The following is a 22880-nucleotide window of genomic DNA, read 5'->3' on the forward strand; positions in this document are numbered from 1 at the left end:
TTGTTTTAATTCCAAGAAAAAATTATGTACGAAAATGAAGTATTGGTGACATCAGCGATGGCAAATAATCAAGCCCCTTTATACAGGCATAAATTGCCCATTCCACTTAATCAAAATTGCAACAATATAAAGAATATATTCTAGGTGTAATTTATGTAAGACTTCAGATTTGTAGATACATAAGCAAAATTGGGGATACTATTTTACTCTTTTCTCTAAGAAAGAATTACGTTATTCCATACCTACTAACAATTGAAATAATTCTCAGTAAGCATCTCTCTTTCAAATTCCCCTAAATCCCATTACAGAGGGTAAGTAATGCTGCTCTTCAGTCTATCAAGCAGTTGTCACATTATCTTTTTTTTCTATATCAATGTTCCAATATTTTTGAACAGATGGACTGAAATCTTAATGACATAAATTATTGCTAATAATTACTACAAATAAAATAAGCCCATGTGGTACATTAAAGATGGGCCAAAAATCACCCCCAGTTACACAAAATTAATTTTTGGCAGGATGGAAAAGGAAATTCAGCGAAGTAACTGAACTGTAACTGTCGTGGTTCTTTTGAACATTCTTCCTCCTGTTTTGAGAAGGATGCACTTTTTTTGTTGACTTTTAAAAGATCCTAAAAGCACATCTGATGAGATGAGCTTGTAACTGTTGATACTTGTAAATCAATTTTTCATATGCTGAAATCTTGATTTACCAGACGTAAGTGCAATGGACTTCACATGCAATGAATCAAACTTCAGTTGCAATTTATGTCATGTACTGTATGTAATGACGTCATTTGTCAAACCCCTTACAGGGGCCCACAGCCATGACAGCACGATTCTCAGAGTGTGAGTAGGCAGCTTTGGGCAAGAGAAAAGGGGGTTGTTGGCTTTCATTTATCGGTGAGGGTGTTTCAAGTCAAAACCTTCCTGTTGCCTCTGATCATCTTTTCTAACGAAGTCTTGGGTTTAATGGAGAAGATGCTAATTGCTTATTTGACACCACAAAAATGTCCATCAGTTCTTGTCCTTCTATATTTTAGAAATGTCCAATTTCTTGCCCAGGGCCAGAGAATTCCATCCCATCCCATCATTACACAACTGATGTGTTGTGTGATGACATCATCTCACAAAATTGAATCATGTGTGTCATTTGCATAGTGACATCACGCAGATGATACAGTTTCATCATTTGCATGATGGTGTCTTCACAAATATTGCAACATCACCAGCCCAACATATTCTTCCATTTATTGGACTTTCCTTACACCCTTTCCTTCCCTCTATTAATCTGATATAATTTTAACAGACTCTCTTGGGGTTATGATTTCACTGTAAACCCCCAACTCTGGTAATTGACAGTATGTAAAGTTGAATCAAGAACTAAATGGTCCTGCATAATTTCTTTGATTTCAGCAAGTTGTTAAAGATTCTTGTCCTCCCTCCTCAGTGACATGAGGCTTTCCAGCCCAAACAGACATTTTTTTCCTGAATGCCCAGATTCCATGTACTGGGATAGCTGGAAAAACCATGTGTTATTATAAGTAGTCACAGCTTTTTTTTTTTTTAATCAAGGACCAAAAGTGGAAAATTCTTCAACCACCTCATAGAGTTTGCTTTGCTAAATATAACCTAAACAAAACAAATTAATAGACTTAATGCATCCAGGCATTCTGTTGCAAAGCCTGCTTCATCCTCTACATGGAATTACTGTACATCTCTGTCAGCTTCTCTTATCAAGCCCATTCTCCGAACAGACTTTTAAAAAATTCAAGCCCCACATCTATCCCTGCCTTTTAAAATTTTATTCACTATACCCTATGACAGCAGGCTTCCAGAGTTTTGCAGAAATAACTAGCAACCTATAATTATTTTACCCACCAAAATATATTATATGGTTGGAATGAATGATGTCCTTCCAAAATATATTACAGGGTTTGAATGAATGATGTCCGTTCTTTGTTGAAATGCCGGGGCTTTATATGGCTGATAGGAAAAGTGCCAGCAGGAGCTAGAAGGAAGAAAACTTGAGTGGAAGCATGCCAAGAAATGGGTAAACTCATGGTTTCCTTAGCAGCATTGAAGGGCTTGGGTGTTACAGCTAAGAGCCTTCTGTCCTCATCACCATGAATAAATATCATCAAGGACAAAATCGGAAGCCCAGCAGACACCTTTTCTTCCCTTTAGGACCTATTGTATTAAACTTGATGTTACATGCCACAGATGTCATTGTTCTGCAAGCTAATTTGACGATTTATGTTGTCGAGAGAGGATTAGTGGAACCTCATGCTTTGATAGCCTGTTTCTAATTTGCATCTTTAAAAGTCGGGATCCCAGCCAAGTTCTGTTCTTTTGTGTTTACTTCTGAACAGTTCTGTTTATTTCTGATGATTACAAATAAATCTTCTCTTCCTCCTGTGTCCGCCATCCCAATCTCTTGAAACAACATTTTGTTGGAGTTTGATAACTCTGAAACCAGAAGGACTATAGGAAACAACTGGGAGAGGACATTCATCTGTTTGGGTGAGGTATCACCGATATGTGGATGGTATGCAGTGGTCTGTCTCCAGCTGGGCCAAGCAGGAGATGCTGTGGATGTTCTGACCTGGTATCTGGAGGTTGTTAGGATCCAGATGGGACAAAAACAGCTCAGATTAAACTCCAGCAAAACAGAACAGCTGCTTATCCAGAAATGGATCTAGTATAATTCCATATTTAGTCCTTGATGGGGTCACATTCCCTTGGAAGGGCCAACAATGCAAAATACGTTGGAAAGAAGCTGCATTATTGTTCCACACCTTTCATACAATCAGGCTAGAGTGTAATTATTCACTGGAATTTAAAGAGTTGGTTTTTTTCCAATACGGTTCCATGCATATACAGTTATTCAACCATGTGCACACAACTTTGCATAAATGCACACACACAAACATGCACAGTCCAGAAGAATAGATTTATCATGTTATCTGAAGCTTGTTTCTGTAGACTAGCTCTCTAAATGGGAAACGGGCATTAAATGGCCAATTGAGTTCCATTTAATAATTCTCCTTATAGCTTTCATATCTATGTTTCTAGCCCATCTTTCTTCCACAAACTTATTCAAGGCAAATTACACTGATTTTCCAGACAATCTCCCCTCCAAGCAATGACCCCATCCACATTAGGAAGGTGGCAACTTAGACATTTTAGGGCTTGATTGTTTTTAATAGGAATGTAATTATATTTTAAAAAGAAAGAAAAAGGGGAGAATGTAACTTTAGGGAGATAACTCAAACTCCTACAGATTCTGTCGAGAAAGCTATTTTTATTATCTTCATAGGAGCTAAAGCCACAAGTCAAAGTAGCAGCACTGTGGCTATTTCTGTTCTTCCTGGAATTGCACAAGTTTATTTTTCTTCTCCATGATAGTTTATAGTAGCATGAGTAGTCTGAAGATGAATAGTGAGTGCCAGGAAAATGTTAATGTGGGCTTTCTTTCACTCTTAATTTGATCCCTTCTGGTAAAAATCCTGTGGCTTAGGTTATGATCAAACTATGTCAAAGCTTGTCCCTGTATCTAAATACTTTAAAGAAGTCTCTTCACTGATTTGCCTTCTGGAGATATTGTCATAAACCTGGCCAATTGGAAAAAGGCTAAAGGGGAAGCATTGCATTGCATAAAGCAAGTCAGGCTTCAACGGCTATTGGATACTGGTTTCTGAACAAAAGTTAACCAGGGGACTCAATAGAATTATTCAGCATCATTGCACCTGCCTTTTATTTGCAAAGTTCCATTTTGGAGAAACAAACCCTTTAGAAAAAGGAATGCTTAAACGCAAATGGCATAAATACACCAAGTCCTTCCATTGCCCACCTGCACTTCATGTAGACAAACAGTTATTGTTGGAGTTCTCTATATGTCATCAAGGCTGATTCTTCCATTTGGTTCTGCTCTGAGGAGTTTTGATGGAAAACAGAATGGGTTTATTCAACTGTGCCATCAGGTGAAATCTGCCGCGGGTATTCAAAAGGTAAGGACTTGAATTGGTCACAGCCCTATTCAGATATGGAATAAATGCACAACACAACTGCATACAACATTCAATACACTAAGGAGAGGGAACGAACAGCTTGAGAACTGCACACAGCTTCACAGCTCCCATTTTTTAAATGCCTTCCAGAGCCCCACAAGTTCACGCATAAAAATTTGGAAGTGAATTTTGCATGATTTGTCGTTTGTGCAGCACTTCGTATAAGTCGAGTAATATAGGCTTGTTATGCTTCCAACATGGTTTTAGAGCAAGTACAAACATGTATTTACACTAAAACACAGACCCAGAGACCCAAAAATGTTTTGAAAAAGAGCCCCATCTTCTGGCCTTAATTTTCCTGGTGATGTTGCCATCATCATCATTATCATCATGCCTGCTGCCCACAGCTGCAAAAAATAATTGTATTAAAAAAGTACAAAATAATTACACATGGTTGAATAACTGTATATGCATGGAACCGTATTGGAAAAAATCCAACTCTTTAAATTCCAGTGAATAATTACACTCTAGCCTAATTGTATGAAAGGTGTGAAAGATGGGAGGTTAACGTATTGTGCACGTGTCTGTGTATGTCTGTATTCATGATAAAAGTTAAGGGAGATATTAAATGACTAACAATGGTATTGTAAACATGTATGAGAGTAAATGGAATGTAGAGTTCAGAGATGGCCTTAAAGAAAATCTGTGGTAAACGTTAGGAGAAATGAACTTAGTCTGGGAAAACAGAAAAATGTGAGAAAGAAACTCAATCTTGCCCGCCCTTGACTCTCTTTGGTATAAGGGGGAGAGGCTTTCAAGATGCTGTTACTACAGACTACATCAATAAAGTAGATTTCTAGTATTTTTGTGGTGTTTGTTTCCTGATCTGATCTACCTCAAATGGCTAACATAAAGACTGAAAAATAGTTTAGCAGGAAATAAGGCAAGGATGTGTAATGTCCCCTTGGTTATTTAACTTAATATGTTTATGAATACAGGTAGTCCTTAAATTATGACTGCAATTGGGACTGGAATTTCCATCATTAAGCAATGCAGTTGCAAAGTGTGACATCATATGACTGCATTGCTTAGTGACAGCAATCCCTGCAGCCCCCGTTGCCATTGTTAAGTGAGGATCATGGGTCATCAAGCAACCACCTCCTTGCAACTTCCTGCTGGCTTCCAACAACCAAAGTCAGTGGTGAAGCTGGCAGGAAGTTCCAGGTCCCAGGTAGCTCACAAGCAGGTAGGCAGGTAAGTGGCTACTGCCAGGTGGGAGAGGGAGGTGTGGGTGGGTGGCCAGCGAGGTGCAGCGCAAGTGTAGCAAGGCTTGGGTGGTGTGCAAGGGTGTGCAAGTGATGGGGAGGTGTGGCACGAGTGTGGCAGGGCTTGGGATGGCTGCTGCCAGGTGGGAGAGGGTGCACAAAGATGCATGAGAGATCAGGAAAGGTGTCAGAGTCTGCCCGCTCAAGTCCCAAGACCAGTAAATCCTCTGGACTCTATTTGGTTCCAGCAAAGATTTCTTTATTGAGAAGCAGCATACAGCATCCATAGATAATTTGCTGAGACTGACCCTCCCCGGCCAGGGCTCTCTTTTAACCCCCCTCTATTCTCCTTTTCCCGCTTGAATTCTTCGCGCCTCTTCCCGGGTCTCACGGCTGTTCGACCTTGCTGGTGCCTCTAGCCGAGATAACGGTTGCACCTGGCACTTGTTGTTTTATTATTCTCCCTCCCTCTGACTTTTATGGCAGGAACCAGCAAGCGGGTATACAAATCATGGTTCTTGTCTTAACTAACATTTTAACCTATTAGCTATTCATCACACTTCTACATTTTAAGCATACTTTCTAATAGCCTGTAATTGGTGGCTTGCGCAGGTCCTGACAAAAGGTGTGCAAGTGGCTGGGGAGGCACGGTGCAAGTACAGTGAGGCTTGGGCGGGGGGGTTGCATAGGTGGTGGGGGAGGTGCAGTATGGCACGAGCATGGCAGGGCTTGGGGTGGCTGCTGTCAGGTGAGAGAGGGTCCATGAGGGTGTAAGTAGCCGGGGAGGGTGCGCCTTTGGCCAGGGAGGTACGGCGCAAGCACAGTTAGACTTGGGTGGCTGCTGCCAGGTGGAAGAGTGCGCAAAGCTGCACAAATGACCAGGGAGTGCAGCGAGGCTCGGGGAGGGCGCACAAGGGTGCACAAGTGGCCAGGAGGTGCAATGCAAGCACAGAGGGGCTGGGGGAGGGGGACTTACCCAAGCAACTTGAGACCTTCCCTGCTGGCTTCCCCATTAGCGCTGAGATGGCCAGAACTTTGAGGACTGATCATAGCCACTACTTGTTCAGTGCCATCGTAATTTCAAAGGGTCACTAAATGAATGGTCATTAAACAAGGACAACCTGTAAATATAAAAGGAATGCTTGCAGTGACATTGAAGAGGTGTTGGATGAGAATTTGAATGTGCATACTCTGATGATATGTATGCAGATGGTGCCATGTTGTCGTGGAGAGTCCAAATAATTTGCAGCATTTGTTAAACAGACTGTGTTATGCAACAAGGAATATAAATCTGAAAATTACTGTATCAGAGGCCAAGGTAGTTTGATCTTTGGTAAATTACAAATTATGCATAAATGGCCCAAAACTAGAGCAAGTAGATTAATTTGTTCACCTTGGTAGAATGCTTATTAAAGATGGAAAACTGCATGGAGAAACATTAAAATGTACAAATTCTGGTAGAAAAGTGTTGGGTTATGCGAGGAAAGCATATTGGTCAAAAGAAATGAAAATAACTATAAGAGCATGCTTCCACCCATCTTGATGCAGGTAGTCCTTGTTTAATGATGTTAATTGGGACCAGCAACTCCATTAAGTGTTGTGTTCGTAAGTCAAAAAACCGCGTGACCAGGTGCTCAGTGATGGCAGTTCCAGCAGTCCTGGTTGCTGTCATTAAGCAAGGACCACATGGGTTGCTAAGTGAAGACTTCAAGGGATCATGACTTCCGACTTCCTGCCAGCTTCCCCATTGACTTCGCTTGTGGGAAGCTAGCAGGAAAGGTTGCAAAGAGCGATCATGGGACCGTGGGATGGTGTAACAGCTGTAAGTATGAAGTCTGGTTGTAACTACCACTCATTCAGCACCGTTGTAAATTTGAATGGTCGCTGAATGAGTGATCATTAAGTGAGGACCACCTTTATCTTGAATTGTAAGTGTTGGTTCTCGGACTGATAAACATTCAAGTGACCATCTTGTAAATAACCAGCTACAGATTTCCTAGCACTCCTGTAATTTACAATTCATCCACCTCAACCTGAACATGCAACAACCTAAGCCTATGAGTTGCACCTCTTGAGAAGGTCAGTCCTCTTTTCCAGAGTTTTCTTTTTTCTCTCCTTAAGAACCAAGTAAGCATGGTGTGGTGGAACGTGGGCAAGATCTCTCTCCAGCCATGGCAGAAGATTAAATGAATTCAAATGCCCAATCCAGGACACCCCCTAAAGAATCCAGCAGTTTGCTAATTAAAATTCATCAGATTTAGTTGTCTAAACATTTCAGGAAACCTAACCTTTGAAGATACTTAAAAGGGTGATTTCCTCAGACTCCACAGTAAGTAAAGCCTGATCTTTACACCAGTCTCTTGAAGTCCAAGCAGGTTCACCCAATGTGCACGGGGCACCTTTCAATGGGAGAAATTTACTCTGATTAATCCATGTCTTGGCTGACTTGGTCAAAGATCTAGGTGATTCTTACAGTACCTGCTCTGAAGTATCTGAGTCATAGAAAAATTAGCCTGAGATATAGATCCAGTGGGTTTTGTTTTGGCCCTTCCTGGACCATGTTTTTTGTTTAGAAAAATGGATTAACAAATGGGGATCTCTCACTCATGGCTCTGAAAACATTCTTGAAGATATTTGAATGATAGATATTCAAGTCTCAGAAAGATGAGCGTACAAGAGAGAGAGGCGTACAAGATTCTGAATGGACAATAGTGTCTGCCTGTGTGTTTCTTCAGCCTAGTCTTTTAAAAAAAGTAATTTAAAAATATTGTTAACTAAAATTTCCAAATGAGGAAAAAAAAACCTTAATATAAAAAAGTCTGTGGGTGGTAATTTGTTTTGCTTTGTCTTTGGCAGAGGGTACGTTTGGGATTGTCTTAATGGAAACTCAATTTTATTTCGTTTTTACTACATTAATAGTACACGTTGTGAATATAAATATCAATATCAAACAAGCAGGCTCAGAAAGGGAAGGGACATTTTTTTGGCCTATTACAAAGTCAGAATTTAGACATCAGACAATTAGTGTGCTTCTGTCCCCCCCCCACCCCCCCCACTGCACAGAGCGAAAAGGAAAGAATCACTACAATATTGTCTCATCAAACAGTCAAACGTATACTTCATCTTTAATGAGGGGCCTAGTGAGTTCCTTGAAAATCTTTCTGCTAGATATTTATATGAATATAGACATGGAAGTTGTCTGTTTTACATATTACTGTCCTGATTTTTCCAGTCCATACAATGAATAATTTAACAAAAACGCATGTAAGTATCTCTTTATTATTCATTATAATGAACTGAGACAGGAGTAATAGTCCACTAGACTGCAATCCCCCTAGGGCTCAACTTAACTAGACTGTGCTTAGTTCTCCTAGAGTTAATTTGAATAAAGAGAAGGTTCTGATGTTAGAATTTTAGGCAGCCACATCACAAGTTGAGATTAAGATGGATCGAATGTAAACTGTTATGGCGCTCTACAGAGTGGAATGAAAAAGAAAATTGTGAATAGAAGGAGAAAAGTGGGTCTACGATAGCAATGACTGAGCAGGAGAAAGAAAGACAGTGGAGAGGAAGAAATTGGTTCTCAGGGAGCAAAGGAGAAGGTCACACTCTTTGCAAAGTATTACAGAAGTAAGTGTAATTTGGGAATCCCTTAGATCTCACAGCTGATGTCCATCAAAAAAATGATGTGATTTTCAGCCAACACATGAATGGTACATGCATGTTGGTTGAGCCAATGCCAGAACACAGGCTAGCAATAGCTACTGTTTGAGATTTTCTGAGTAAGAATGGGCTTTGTTAATAGATCAACACAAAATGGAAGGTCAATTGAAATCTAATTTGCACAATTGTTGTCTTTGGAGCTATTTGCAGAATGCTCTAAAAGGAAGGCGAGACAATACGCTTGAACAAATGTTTGTTCAATTTAGAATGAAACCTTGGCAGTTCTGACCATCATAACCTTTTTGGACCTGATGCAGTTTCAGCCAGTCAAGATGCACATTTTGATATCCAGGATAGGTATATCCTCACTACAGAATCAGAGCATGCTTCTCTATTTAATTTGTATTCAAGATCCATCTCAGTCTATTGCGTAACTCTTTGTCAGATGCAAATTGCTGGGCAGCTTTTTATTCTACCTAATGAATAGTGAATTTACTATGGTTAGTGGTTGCAGTGGGGCTTTTGCACAGAGTTCTCTTGCCAATTTATGCCATGCTGAGTTTAGAGATCCACACTGTGAGTTAGGGAGATCTTCCAGGTCACAGCTTGTATTTCATCCCTAGTACTTGGAAAGGAGTTCTGTCTGGAGCAGATGAACATACCTTCTCTGTGTGAAAATGGCAACAGGCTGCACTCTGAGAAACAAATGGTTTCTATAGCATGCTAAGTCCTAATACAATTTGCTTGGATTGGTCTTAGCAAATTGTATGCTAACCCAGCTGCAATGGTTGATAAACCATGGTTTGAGAGTTACCCTGATATATGCCTGGAGAATACATGGTTTGTGGCTGGGCAAGATACCCACACCCAGGCATTATGGTTTGAAACCATGAGTTGTGGCTGAACAAGGTGTGTGAACCCAGCTATTGTGACTTATTCAGAAAGCTTACTTAAAACAAACCTGATTTAGCACAAAGTGCCACAGACATCTGGTTTTTGGCCTCTGGAAGCACCTTAGAAGCTGGCTATTTCTCCATACCTTGTAAATGGGAGCTGGGAACATGATTCTCTGTTGGTGTGCTTAAAGTTCTGTCCCATCGGTATACCAACTTTGTATTTAACAATATGCAGAAACGTTTTAAGATGCTAAAAAGCCTCAGGTGGATTCCATTCAAAAGGAAAGAAAATGTAAGTTCTGAGAATGTTGAACTTCGTACCAAAAGGAGAAATGGGGTGAATGGAACATCTCATTAGTTTTATCCATAATTTTATTTTGTTTTGTTTTTTAATTGCATGGATGCATACATTTTTAACTGGATTGCTAAGTGATTCAAAAATAAATAATAGAGAACAGGAACAGTAAATCATGACTTTTTTTTTCCCCAGAAGGCAATAACAATCGATTCCTTTTCATTCTCTTTATTTATTTATTTATTTATTAGGTGTACTGTGGATGACAGAGTCACACGAGTAGCTTGGCTGAACCGTAGCACTATTCTTTATGCTGGAAATGATAAGTGGTCGATAGACGACCGAGTGGTCATTCTCACAAACACCAAAACTCAATACAGTATCAAGATCCATAATGTGGACATATATGATGAAGGTCCCTACACCTGCTCTGTACAGACAGACAATCATCCAAAAACATCACGAGTTCATCTTATCGTCCAAGGTAAGACTTGGTGGATTTTGCTGACGAAATGAACATGAAGAGGCTCCATGATCTTTGAATAAGTGTTCTGACTCATAGCTCCTCAGGGTATTATTAACCAAAAGGGTCACAACTCTTTGTCTGGACCATAAGGTTCTATCTTGAATTCTTTCATTTAGAAATGAGGGTTTCCACTAGTTAATTGTGAATGAACAGAGGCCATAGATAGTAATTAACATATTTCTGCCTGTTGAAGTAAACTGGGTTCTTGGTGGTCCAGCTCTTTTGTTGGTTGAATTTTGAGCAAAGTTCGCTTGTTTGTTTTGCTGCTCTAGTGAAAAGTCATGGTTTGTATTATTTTTTCTGCTCTGGCACTATAGAAAAGGGATGCAGTTTTCCAGCACTTGCCTGAAACAGAGGGTACGAAGCATGTTGATGCTGATTTTATTAGTTTCTGCTTTGTCCCAGTTTTAAAGGAAAGCAGAAAGGTAGGATGTTTTTAGTAGCAGATACAAACCCTATCTGAGCAGCAAGTAAAGACTTGGCAGAAGTCTTTTTTGTGTGTTGCAAAAAGGGAGAAGGAATATTGGGAAAGAAATTCTGTAGACTATCGGGAGGTGAGCTTTAATTAAGAAGAGGCCCTAATTTCCCTCCTTCCTAACAGGCCAGTATGTCTGTGGGTGGGTGTGGGTGTGTGTGTCACTCTCATCTGGCAAGGAAGTTTTGGGAGCCCTGCTACTGCTGATGCGTGTTTTTGTGAATAATGCTCTGAATAATAATAGTAGCAATAGAGAATAATAGTAGCATCTTTCCTAGAGTTATTTACAGTTTATATACCCAAAGCATATCTTAGCAGTAGTGCAATTGCCAAATGTTCTTTGGGATCAGGTGGACTAGTGCATGTTGGAGAAGAGAGGACCAAACAATGGCACCTGATAACCTGCAGGCATTAGGAGACATCTTACAGGGATGTTGACCTCCTTTTGAACTTTGGAAGTATTCACACGCTCAGTCTTCTGAAGTTCCCCCAGATCAGAGATTTGTCCAGCTGTACCCAAAGCAAAAAGGGGAGATCTTGATATTGTATACATATTTCTCTCTTCCCTCTTTCTTCTCTTCCTTTTTCCTGACTGAGATGAACACAGATCTTTTGATTCTATCTACCTTCTCCTCCTTTAAAATTGTTGTTTGGGACAATGTTAGGGTAATCAAAACATACTACAAATGGGCCCAAACTAATTATTGTGCATGCAAAATGTTTCTTTCATAGTGAAATTATTAACTAGGTCTGCTTTAAAATATGTGGAAGTGAAAGAACGTTTTTTGGTCCCCAAGGGCAAAATCTGGCTTGTATCAACTCTGTCTTTCCCATCTGGTGTAAGTGTCCAAGTTCCATAGGAACAGAGAGGCTTCTAAATAAGGAAAGCAACTTTTCATAGCCCCTTTGTGGTCTTTACCATTGAATTAACATCTTTAGGAGGAACTATAGTGGCAAAATAAAAAACCTGACAGGTGCTGTAGAAGAAGAGACTCCAACATACAAACAAACAAACAAGGCTAACACTTTCTGTAGCAAGAAAGAAAAAGAAGACAGATTGCATAAGTATGTCAAAGTCATTGAAAACCATCAAGTTATTTTGGCACAGAACTTCAAAAGATAAATGCACAAGAGAGCTCCTTCAGTCTAACACATTTTTGAGGAGAATACGAAGCACAGAACTCAGGACTTTTCTGAGAGACACATTTCAGAGTTTCCACGTCAAGTGCTAAATTAACAGGAGGTCCATGCCCTCTTTAAGTGTGTTCCACTACAAGGAAATGTTTGATTTCACTGAGAGTAAATTTTACTGATCATCTTCTGAAGAAATGAAGATAAGGAAGAAGCTAAAAGTCTGATTTTCTGTCATTAAACCCAAATGGCAAAGGCAATCGCTGTCTCAGTTTGAACCTTCTTCTCAGCTACCTATTCTCTGAACAATGAAGAACTCTACAAACTGTTTAAGTACTGAATGCTAGGGATGCGCAGAACCCTTCCATTTTTCACACTGAACAGAAACAAAGGTTGGAGAGTAAGTTACAGAGATATTCAAAGAAGGGATGAAAGCAGTTATTCCCTGGGTGGTTATTCTGCTAGGATCAGACTTGTAAAGCAATATTTCCCAAACCCAAGATGAGTAGCCAGTCCAGAAGGATGCCCAGCTAGGGTCCCAGAAACCTGCAAGAGAATTAGCAGATTTCCATTCCCTTTCTCATGGCAAAGACCAAGGTGACTACAGCAGTTTCCATTCAAAGAACAGGCCTGGGTAACGGTTGTAGGAAATTGGTTTCATCCAAGAGTGTCTGAAGTAGGCTATTGACTACCCCCTGGAGCATTTGGCCAGGTAGTTGACATTAATTCTCACTGCTTCCGTCCTCTGAGTTGTATTAGGATACTCAAAGAGCAGAAAATGCCGATATTGCCTTGCCTCTTAAAAAGGTGTTTACGGTTTGCAACAAAAAAAAGTATATCATGTATCTATTGCATAAAAATGGCTTGGCTGTTTCTCTTAACGCCCTTTTAACATTGAATCAGCATGTGTGCAGTGGTCCCATGGAACAGGTACTAGATCCCTGGTGTCTTCATTTCCATGACAGTGTAGTTTTCTTGGCAACATTATGGATGGTTTGCCATTGCCTTTTTCCAGCCTGTGTTTTGACTTCCCAGTTTAACCTGGGATTCCCTGGTGGAAGTCCATTCAAATACAAACCAGATCAAACCGTAAATTAGCATGTAATACCTCTCAGGACTAAATCCATTTGAAAAAAAAAAATCCTTGAATGATTAGTAAAACAATGGAATGGGAAAAGTTATCTCCTTCCTGTGTTTTGCTTTACAGAAGGCAAATCTCTGTTTGAACAACTGGCCAATACAAACCGCGTTTCCTTCTATGGCAGACACTGTCATTCAGTTTCCTAAAAGTTTTCTTCCTCTGCAAAAAGAGGCATTTGTTTGTCTTCCTTACTTTCAGGATACTTTAGAATTAATTTCACACTTCTGTGGACCCTGCTTGATTGTAACTAGATGTAAGGGGTTTGGTGATTGTTTCCCATTCTCAGTGGTCTGCAGCTTCCTTGGCTGTCCACAACTCCTGATTGTAAAAACGGTTCTACCTGATGCTTTTCTGTCTCACTTAATTGAGATAGAGAGAGCCAAGGAGTCTGAGGACCTCTGGAGAGATTGTAAACTGAAAGACAGGTCACTCATAAATCTCTCTTAGCCTTTTTGGAAGAAAAGTTGTGGAAGGACTCCACATTCCACCCAACATTTCTTCTCTGTGGAAGACAAAGCCTGCAAAAACAAAGAGAAAGCCACGCATTTGCCATCTAGTTAAATAAGATTGCTAAAAATGGCAAAAGAAATGTTCAGCCAAGCAATAAAATGGAGAATCATCAGAAGTGAGACCAGGAGCTTTGAAATCGTACATCAGCAGATCAACACCTGGACAACAAACAGAGGAAGCAAACACATCACCCGTTTACTGTCTTGTCTGCTATATTGAGATGTACTGTATTCCTGTGTAAATTATAGTAATTATTTCTAAATCTGTAGCTATGTATAAGGATTAACATATGCAAAGGTGTATCCCTTCATTCCCCTTTTTATTGTTTTGCGTTAGCTGTTCTATTTAACTACCACCCACCTCTCTCTTTTTCTCCTTCCCTAAAACAAACTCCAGCATTAGTTTATCTTTGGGTTTCATAAAGGAATGCAATGAAATGTCTTTATGAATTTCTCCCCACCTGGTGCTAGGGAGTTAGAGCTTCTTTCAAATAATGCCATAGGTGAATACCTGCCTGTGGTTTCCTTTGCTTAGAGCTGCAATAGCAGGTGCACTTCTCTGGCCTTAGACATAAATGTTTTATGCGTGCAGACATACACACGTAGGTACCCCCATGCATACATACCTCCTATGCTGATAGATAAATAATTCACAAGGAATTATACGATCTCTTCGTCCATTAGCCCACCAGAAGTTCTTGTTTCTTTTTCATAGTGCCTTCCCCCCTAACTTTCTACCCCACAGTCCCCAAGTGCTGAGCAGAATTAAGTATTTTCTCCTCCCACCCACTTCAATTAGAAAGAAACTCCAAAGGGCCAGCTTCTTAGCAACGGTTATTGGCTTTTGTCCAGTCTATAGATTAATTTTTCAGTGTTAGTGTTAGTTCAGGTTAGATAAAGATAATGAGAGTTTCCTAATCCTCTTAAAGAAGATTTATCTGGCTGAGTAGAAAGCTCTTGCAGTACAATAAGGCATGTATAAAACCTTTCCTTTAATTTCAAACAGCTGATGGATATTGACTTTGCAAGGAGTAAATCTGAATTGGGGAGGGAAGAATCTGTGCTTTTGCTTTTTCCTTCCTTTTAGGGGTAAAAAAACTACAAAAAGATGTATTAAAATAATTTCTTCTTTTCCTCTGTGCTTCTTTTAAGGGGAAAAAGGTGGTCTTTCTGAGCTTTTTGGGATCAGAAATCAGTCTTCCTTATGGGAGAAAAATACACCCACCTGTAGCTATCTTTCATTTAGTTCATTGTGTACATGTCAAGTAAGACTCTGAGTTGCTACTAGTGTGATCTCTGTGGAAGTCCAATTGCTTTAGCATCTCTTATGCAAATACTTATTTACTGAGCAGCATCACTGGTCTTGATCCATGAGCTTTGCAGAACAGAAAGTTACCTCTCCTTCCAACTCGAGAGGCATGGAGTTGGTTCCAGTCCAAAAGATACCAGCTGTACTTGTTCTTTGCAGCTGGGCATAATAGTGAACCATGAATTTGGCCCAGAAGTTTGCAAAGATAAGAGGCATTCAGCCATCTTTTTATTTTGTCAAGGCCATCTTGATTCAAATCTTATTAGATAAGTCACCATTGCCAATAGTAATGTTTGTGCATATATTTGGAGGCCACTAGTTTATCACACCTTGATTTTTCAGTCTTGGTTCTTCTTTTATAGAGATGAAGGCAGCTGGAGAAACAATTACAGCAGAAATACTACATTTTGGTTCCAAACACGTTGTGACTTTTGTTGTGTTTGGAATTAAATGATGAAAACCCCAGCCTATCTGGAGGGCACCAGACCAAGGAAGGCTGCTGTAAAGTTGTCTATTCACACATTCTTAGGGAGAATCTATCTGTGTTGTTACTAAGAGTCAGCCCTGACTTGATGACACTTAATCAGTTCAGATGTTTTCCTGGAAGTGATTAAAATTCCATCTAGGGAAGAATAGGAACATATTTGTTGGCCTTGGACCTTCAGTCACATTCTTGGTGCTAGCGGTCCTCCTTAGACTGGTGACAGCATTTGTGTGGTAGGCAACCGGGTTTGATGTGAAAGAATGTAGGGAAAAGGAATTATTGAACCATCAAGGGAGGAGTTTCACAAAAGATTATTCAATCCTAAGAAAGAAGAAAGCATAGGAAAGAAACTCAAATGAACTCTGCCTTGATTTTGTTTGGTATAAGATGGAGAGAAACTTGGACAGGCTTCCAAGATTCTGGTATCCTGCTTTACAACAATAAGGGCATTCTTTGAATTCCTGCTACTTCTGTTTCTTGTCTACCTTGAAGGGTGGACACCAAGTCACGTGCAAACTTTGGTTCAGTTTTGAGTCTGCAGTGGGAAGCAGAGTAATGACAGCTCCAAAGCAAAGTATACCCTTTATATATTGTCACTTTCACCAATAGTGATATATATAAAGGCAAAATACACACATTTGTGTATTGCATGTTGTTTACACATTGGAAGTCACTTCTAGGTGCATTGAAAAATATGTATAGTGAATGAGGTATTGTTGGATTTATTATTAGGGGAATTTCCAGATATCAAAGCTTTCTGTAGCGCACACATTCTAATTCTACACGTGAAGCGGTGGGCTCTTATGACTACTAGAATATTAACAATTTGATAGGCAGCATCGTATTGTGAATTTATACAGCTTGCAGAAAAATGCCAGCCAGTCACAGTATGTCCTTCTTGGTAATAGATGGCTCAGCCAATCATTATTCTCTGTCGGGCAGCACTTGTGATCAAAGTGAAGTTCAGATGCTTATGTAGTGCAACTCATGACTTGGGGTGGGGTGTTAACTGTTGACTAGAGAACGTTGTGAGTTGGTGTACCTGCGCCCATCCTACAAAAACTCATTTTTGAGCATTTACTCATTCCAAAAGTAGTTCTGGAAGTGCCCATAGTGATCTAAACAGCAGCAGTGATGGAGCACAATATTTGATATGCTTATATTGTGTGCAGTTTTTGGGGTGGGAGGGAAGGTGTAACTCCAGAACTGTTCTTGGAGACTTTCTTTGCTGCCTTGAATGACTGCACTATTTGGCTGTGACCTACAAACTTCATGAAGTCAAAGATTGCTAACTGATTCTTTCCTTGTGCGTGTTTCATCTTTTCCGACTTGAAATCTGTCTGCAAAAACAGCACTTGTTCTCCTGAGAATTTTGCTTCTGTCTGAACCATCTGCTGAAGAATCTTGATGTAATTTACTACTATTTTTTTTTCAAGAGGGTTGGGTTTATTTTTGTTTTTTTGCAATCCTATATTGCAAAATAGCATTTCTATTAAGCATTTTCCCCTCCCAATTAAGACTTTCCTGGCAAAACCCTGTGGGCTACAGGCTTCATTAAGAGCATCCAAGTAGATTGCAGTCTTGAAAGTAAAGTGTCTGTTTTTCTCTCTTTCTATACAACTGCTTGTGTTTCTGGTGTGCTTTAAAGAAAGAATTTGTTAATATTGCTATATGCTGGTATGCCCACTCCCACCCCAAATAATGTAGAATTCTAGTCCATATGGAAGTATTTCTTTAAATTTAATTATTTAATTTAATTTAATCTAATTAAAGTTTTTTTTTTTAATTTCAGTAGATGCTTCTGTTGGGTTTCAGCGCCATTTAAGCTGGACCGCTTATACTGTTCACGAATGCTGTGCATTTTGTCACTATATCCCATAGGATGTCTTCTTGCTGGTAAAATGGATTTAAATATATTCGTATCTTATCTTTGACCATTCTCATTCAATTTGGTGAATAAGAAATTCCCTTTAGACGTTCCTTTCAAATGATATGAAAGTTTAAGTAAAGTTTTCATGGGTAGGCACAGGAATGCTTGCCCATAACTATTTATAAGGGGTCCCAGGAATGGGTGTAAATCAATCAATCAATCAATCAATCAGGGTGTAAATCCATATCTTTTAGCAACAGTGTGTGATTTAGTAGGCTTCCTATGTTTCAGTTAAATCTCAGAGAAGGACATCATGAAAGAACTCTTCCCATGAGACATTTTCATATTGGGCAGCCAGAGAGGTTTCAGAGTGATGGAAAATGTGCAATAGAAAACAAAAACAAAAACCAGGACTGCCTGCCACCACTTCCAATAGTAATGCAATCTCTTTTATATATATATATAATATTTTATTGAGATTTTAAAGATACATATTTAAAAGTTAGAAATAGAAAAGAAAATTCGAAATACAAAATATAAAGAAAAGGAAAAGCGAAGTAACGTAAAAGAAGAAAAGGTATGAAAAATAGACAACTTCCAATCTATCTCTGGTCTTAGAAATAATAAGGCTATCATAAGTGCTAGTTTTTAATACATTCAATAAGAATAATTCTTTGTCTAAATATATCCCATTACATTTATAATCTAATCTTCAAATCCCCATGTAAGCTTCACCCCACCTGCATTTTGCAAATAGTCCATCAATGGTTTCCATTCTTTAAGGTAATAGTTATTTGAGTTTTCTTTTAATAAGCAAGCCAGTTTGTCATTTTCTGCCATGCCCATCAGTTTTAACAACCATTCTTGTATTGTTGGTGGTGTCTGGGTTTTCCAAAATTGTGCATAAAGAAGTCTTGCTAGTAACGCAATCTCAGTGGCGCCACCAAGAAACATGCCAAGCAAATTTGCAAGCGCCCTGAAAAAGGGATGGAAAAACAGAAGCTTCTTTAACCCAGTAGACAAACTTGGAGAAATTCTAATATACATTTCAGCACATACTTCAGTGATTACCAACATGTGGCTTTTTTATGATATCCAGACTCTGTGGTCTTTATCTGTGTCCTGTTCTCCCAAATGATGGGGACAGCTTAATATCTGTACCACTGAAATGCCTACAACTCCAGTGAAACTGATGCTTAGCAGCAATTTAGGTTAATAAACCAAATGGAATTTATGTTGTGCTCTGATTGGCTAGCAAGCCCAGCATTAATTACCCATTAGCAGCCATGTTCATGCCAATTAATTTATATTTGTGTTTTGCAAAATGTAAAAGTTGCCTGGTTAGATTATTGATTCTTTGTCCCTGGATTCAATCTGGCTTTAATTGCACCACTGTAGGGTCCAGCCTTCCCTAGTAGAAATCCTGTGATAAATCTGCCACTGACTCAGCAATCAACAATAAATGTGTCTCTTCATGTCATTATTAATATGTCTCCTGGATTAGTTCATTACAGCTGTTAACAACGGTTTATAAGAGCTAGGATGGCAAAAGGCCAGAATGGAAGTGAGGTTTCCCCCCCCCCCCAATCCAGTGGCTGTTTGATTGGATTAATGGTTCAGGCTATATGCGTATGAGAGAGTGAAAGAGAGATGGAAAACAACCGAGAATCTAATTTAATAAAGATAGAATGTAAGTTGCCTACTTCTCTGTGTGTATGTGTGTGTATGTATGTATGTGTATATATATATATATATATATATATATATATATATATATGCACATAGATACCATTATTGTGATTATGAAGCATATTATTGAACTGAACACATGCCTTCTGTTTCCCCCCCTTCTATCCCCACATCTCATCCAACTATCTTGATTCTTTGTCTCTGCTCCAATAAATCTGAAACATTTTCTGCAAATCTAGTAGAAGTGAAGATGTACAATATTCCCTAATGATTTGAGACGTATTGTGATGTCGTCCTTTGCAGAATTGGATCCAGATTTAGTCATGTTTTTAGAAATAAGTGAGACTTGAGCTGGTTATGTCTAACATGTCCAGTAACTTCAGCAGATCTGCACTTAGCACAGGGAGCTTTGGATCCACCCCGATGATCCAATGCATTCAACCCAATGCATTCTAATCTGGAAAAAAGTTGGGTGATCATGGTTTTATTTAAGGTATCATTTGCACCCTCTTTTTCTCCATTACTTATCGATCTTTTGTGGTCATTCATAGCCAGAACAGCTACACAGTAATTTCCTTTTCTGCATTGGGCTCCAGAACACATTTCATCCTAATGAAGAAAGTAAAAGATAAGGGGTGGAGGCATGTCAAGCAGTGTACAGAGTAAACCATGACCAAATTCTGAAACTGCAATCGGGGCAGAAGATCACAAAAATAGAAATGGCGGTTTAGCTCAACCCTAAGCTAGTGTAAAGTTTCCTTCAGATCAAGCTCAACCTCAGTTGACTACCTGCTCGTGTAGTTTTCTTGGCAACCGTACAAAAGTGGTTTGCCATTCTGGGATGTCTGTCTGTCTGTCTGTCTGTCTCTGTCTGTCTGATCTATCTATCTATCTATCTATCTATCTATCTATCTATCTATCTATCTATCTATCTATCTAATTTCTAGGCCACCCCAGTTCCAGTGACCCTTGGTGGCTTAACATACACACAATAACATCAAAATTCAAAAGATAGCGTTATCCAGAGAGAACCACAACCAATTTTCTCCCTTTCCAGAAATCAAAAACAGACAAGAAGAACCTGTAAATCACTCTGACCCAAGCCCTGGGGGAAGAGCCATGTTTTTAATGTTCTTTGAAAGACTAGCAAGGTGGGGTCTGACTCTGCTTAGGTTTCACGCCTATCCAAGGTCAGTCAGGTGCTGCCATCTGCTGAGACTCAACCATACCCTAAGAATTTTTTTTTTTTAAGCCAGTGTCTTGCTTCTCCTTGTCTCAGGCACTTCCTGTCTACAGACTAAGTATTCCAGAATGTGCATTGTTTAATGGAAGCATAGCTTAATTATAGAGCCCGTGCTTTGCATACAGAAGATCCCACATTCTAACATGAGGCGGGGTTTTTTAGATAGCACTGGAAAAGGATTTGTCCAAAATCCTTGAATGGAGCTGCACAATCTGAGGACTCAGTGCTGCCCACACGGCCCGAAAAACCTTCAGTGCAGTACCCAGTAGTAAGAAACAAAGTGACAGAATGGGAAAATTATTACAGGTGTAACTATAGTTATAATAACTACATTTCATTTTAAAGAGTGCAAATCAAATAGCATCTTTCTTTTTTCCTTTCCTTTTCTTCTTTTTTAATATTGCTCTGCTCCCACCTACTGTCTCTAGTGCTTAGCCCCAGAAGTCAGCAGTAGATCTGGGCGTCAAAAACGTGGAAGACTGCTAGATGGAGGCAGAGTAACATAGAAAACTCAAGCTCCTTTGCTGTCACTTTGCAGCCCAGATTGGATAGCCTCGATCAAAAGCTGGTCACAGTTTTCAGTCCAGAAAAGCTGCAGGGGAGAATCTCTGTCAAGGGCAACGATAGCATTGAGCCCCACAGTGGGTGATGATGTCCTGCAACCAGGTGGCTCTGGATTAGATTTTGGGTTTGTTTTCTGTCAGCAGTGTCAGTCCTGTTCTTCAGCTGATCCACTTCTGTTTCCTTTGTGGACCATCAGAAGTCAGTGACACATCACGGCTCTACTTCTCAGAGCCTTTACTGCTGCTATTTGGGGGTGCATCATGAGGAGTCACAAAAAGGGGCTTTAAGATTCAAGCTGATCCTGAACCAGTTATTGTTTGCATTGTTGAAGGTTGTAAACAACCAACCATGAATAGCCTGATCCTCCATGAACCCGTCTAGTCCCTGTTTAAAGCTATTCAAATTGGCTGTTCTGTCCGCAACCGCTGGCAGCAAATTCCTCTTTAATTATACAATTTCTGGGCGGGGGGGAGTATTTGCTTGTTTTAGGTACTGAATCTTTCCGTATTTAGTTTCGGTAGACGATCTCAAACTCTAGCATTGTGAGAAAGGAAGAAAGACAGTCTCTCTCCATTTGACTATACCAGTGTTTCTCGACCTCAGCAACTTTAAGTTGTGTGGACTTCAACTCCCAGAATTCCCCAGCCAGCATGGCTGGCTGGGGAATTCTGGGAGTTGAAGTCCACACAGCTCAAAAAAGTCCACACAGCTTAAAACACTGATCTAGACCATGTCTGATTCCATATATATTCCCCAGCCAGCCATGTACATATATAATTGTTGAGGTTGAGAAACACTGATCTATACCATGCCTGATTCCATATATCATATGGAACCTCAGCAATTACACACACACACACACACACACACACACACACGGCTGGCTGGGGAATTCTGGGAGTTGAAGTCCATGCAACTTAAAACTGCTGAGGTTGAGAAACATGGATCTATACCATGCCTGATTCCATATCTGTCTGTCTATCTTCATTCAGTCTCTCCCCTTATTCTGAGCTAAAGAGCCCCCACTGCTGTGATTTTTCCTCCAAACAGAGCTGCAAACCAGTCCAATAATCATTTGGGTTGCCCAATTTTTCATCTTTCACAGCTCTGTAATAAATTTAAGGTGTGATGGCCAAAACTATACACAATACTCTAAGTATAGTCTTGTAGATTTGTATAAGGGCATTATTATGCCAGCAAGTCCTTCTTCCATTTCCTTCCTTATGATTTCAAACATAGAATTTGCCTCTCTTCAGCTATACGCTGGGGTAACATTTTCATTTTGCTTTCCACTCTGGTTCAAGTTTCCTTTCCTACTCAGTCCCTGCCCAGTTCAGATCCCATAATGCGTAAGTGAACTTCACCACCTAAGGGCATCCCTGGCTTATATTGAACAGCATTTGCCACATTTGCCAGTTGGAAGCCGATTCACTCAGATTTCATGTATACTTGTGCAGATCTTCAGAATTTCTTTTGGACTTTACCACCTTGAACGGTTTGATATTAACCAGTAAACATGGTCACTTCACTGCTCAATATTAACTCCACATCACTTGCATACAAGTTAAAAAACATTCTCCCAGCATTGATCGCTGAGTAACTTAGCTGTAGAGCTGCTCATTTATTCTTACTCTTTGTATCTTGTTTTTAACAGCTGCCAGTCTGTCAGAACATCTGTTTTTATATTCCATGATATCTGACTTTGCGTAGGAAGCTTTGAGAAGGTTCCTGTTCTATTAAGCCGCCTTCTCACCTAAGAATGTTTTGTTTTATTTAAATCCAGATTTGAAAAAAGATGAAAAAGACAAATA

The 22880-nt window shown here is 39.7% G+C and overlaps 1 protein-coding gene across 1 annotated transcript in view; it reads left to right on the forward strand.

Annotated features, from left to right (window-relative positions):
• The window catches only part of OPCML (opioid binding protein/cell adhesion molecule like), a 282923-nt gene that overhangs the window by 149731 nt on the left and 110312 nt on the right, over positions 1–22880 (forward strand). The window contains exon 2 of the mRNA XM_088139161.1: positions 10380–10612. Coding sequence (XP_087995287.1) covers positions 10380–10612 — 233 coding nt within the window. The remainder of the gene's footprint in view (positions 1–10379; positions 10613–22880) is intronic.

This window comes from Python bivittatus, unplaced genomic scaffold, assembly GCF_059951505.1.
Source record: "Python bivittatus isolate LINGU-HERP-01145 unplaced genomic scaffold, Pbiv_v1 ctg000320_np1212, whole genome shotgun sequence".
Classification (NCBI taxonomy): Eukaryota; Metazoa; Chordata; class Lepidosauria; order Squamata; family Pythonidae; genus Python; species Python bivittatus.